The sequence below is a fragment of the Penaeus monodon genome, chromosome 27 (assembly GCF_015228065.2).
Source record: "Penaeus monodon isolate SGIC_2016 chromosome 27, NSTDA_Pmon_1, whole genome shotgun sequence".
NCBI lineage: Eukaryota > Metazoa > Arthropoda > Malacostraca > Decapoda > Penaeidae > Penaeus > Penaeus monodon.
Genome location: NC_051412.1, coordinates 37,539,805 through 37,540,087, shown reverse-complemented (window position 1 = coordinate 37,540,087; position 283 = coordinate 37,539,805). Strand labels below are relative to the sequence as shown.

Genomic DNA, 283 nt, shown 5'->3' with positions numbered 1-283 from the left:
CGGGGTTTCCGGTCGGGGGGTGCATGGCAGGAGTGTGACTTTAGGTCCCGTAGGTTCTTCCAGTAGGGTGGTTGAGGGTGAGGGTGGGTATGATAGCGGGGATGGCGGCGCTGAGGAAACGGAATTCCTCCCTAAGGGTCTCTCCGCTAGCCAGGAGCCTTCCTCCCTGCTGTGCCAGGAGGCTCGCAACACCGCCTCCACTGGGCTAGAATCCTCGCTGGTCTCCCCTCAGGGCGCTCTTACTCTCGACCTTGACTATTGCCCCTCAAGCCATGACGACGAT

General features: G+C 61.1%; 1 protein-coding gene across 1 annotated transcript in view; it reads left to right on the top strand.

Moving 5' to 3' along the window:
• LOC119590516 overlaps positions 1 to 283 on the top strand; it is a gene marked incomplete in the record, with an annotated part of 54,991 nt that overhangs the window by 37,727 nt on the left and 16,981 nt on the right. Inside the window, 1 exon segment of the mRNA XM_037939164.1 lies at positions 5 to 283. Within this exon segment, the coding sequence (XP_037795092.1) occupies positions 5 to 283 (279 nt within the window).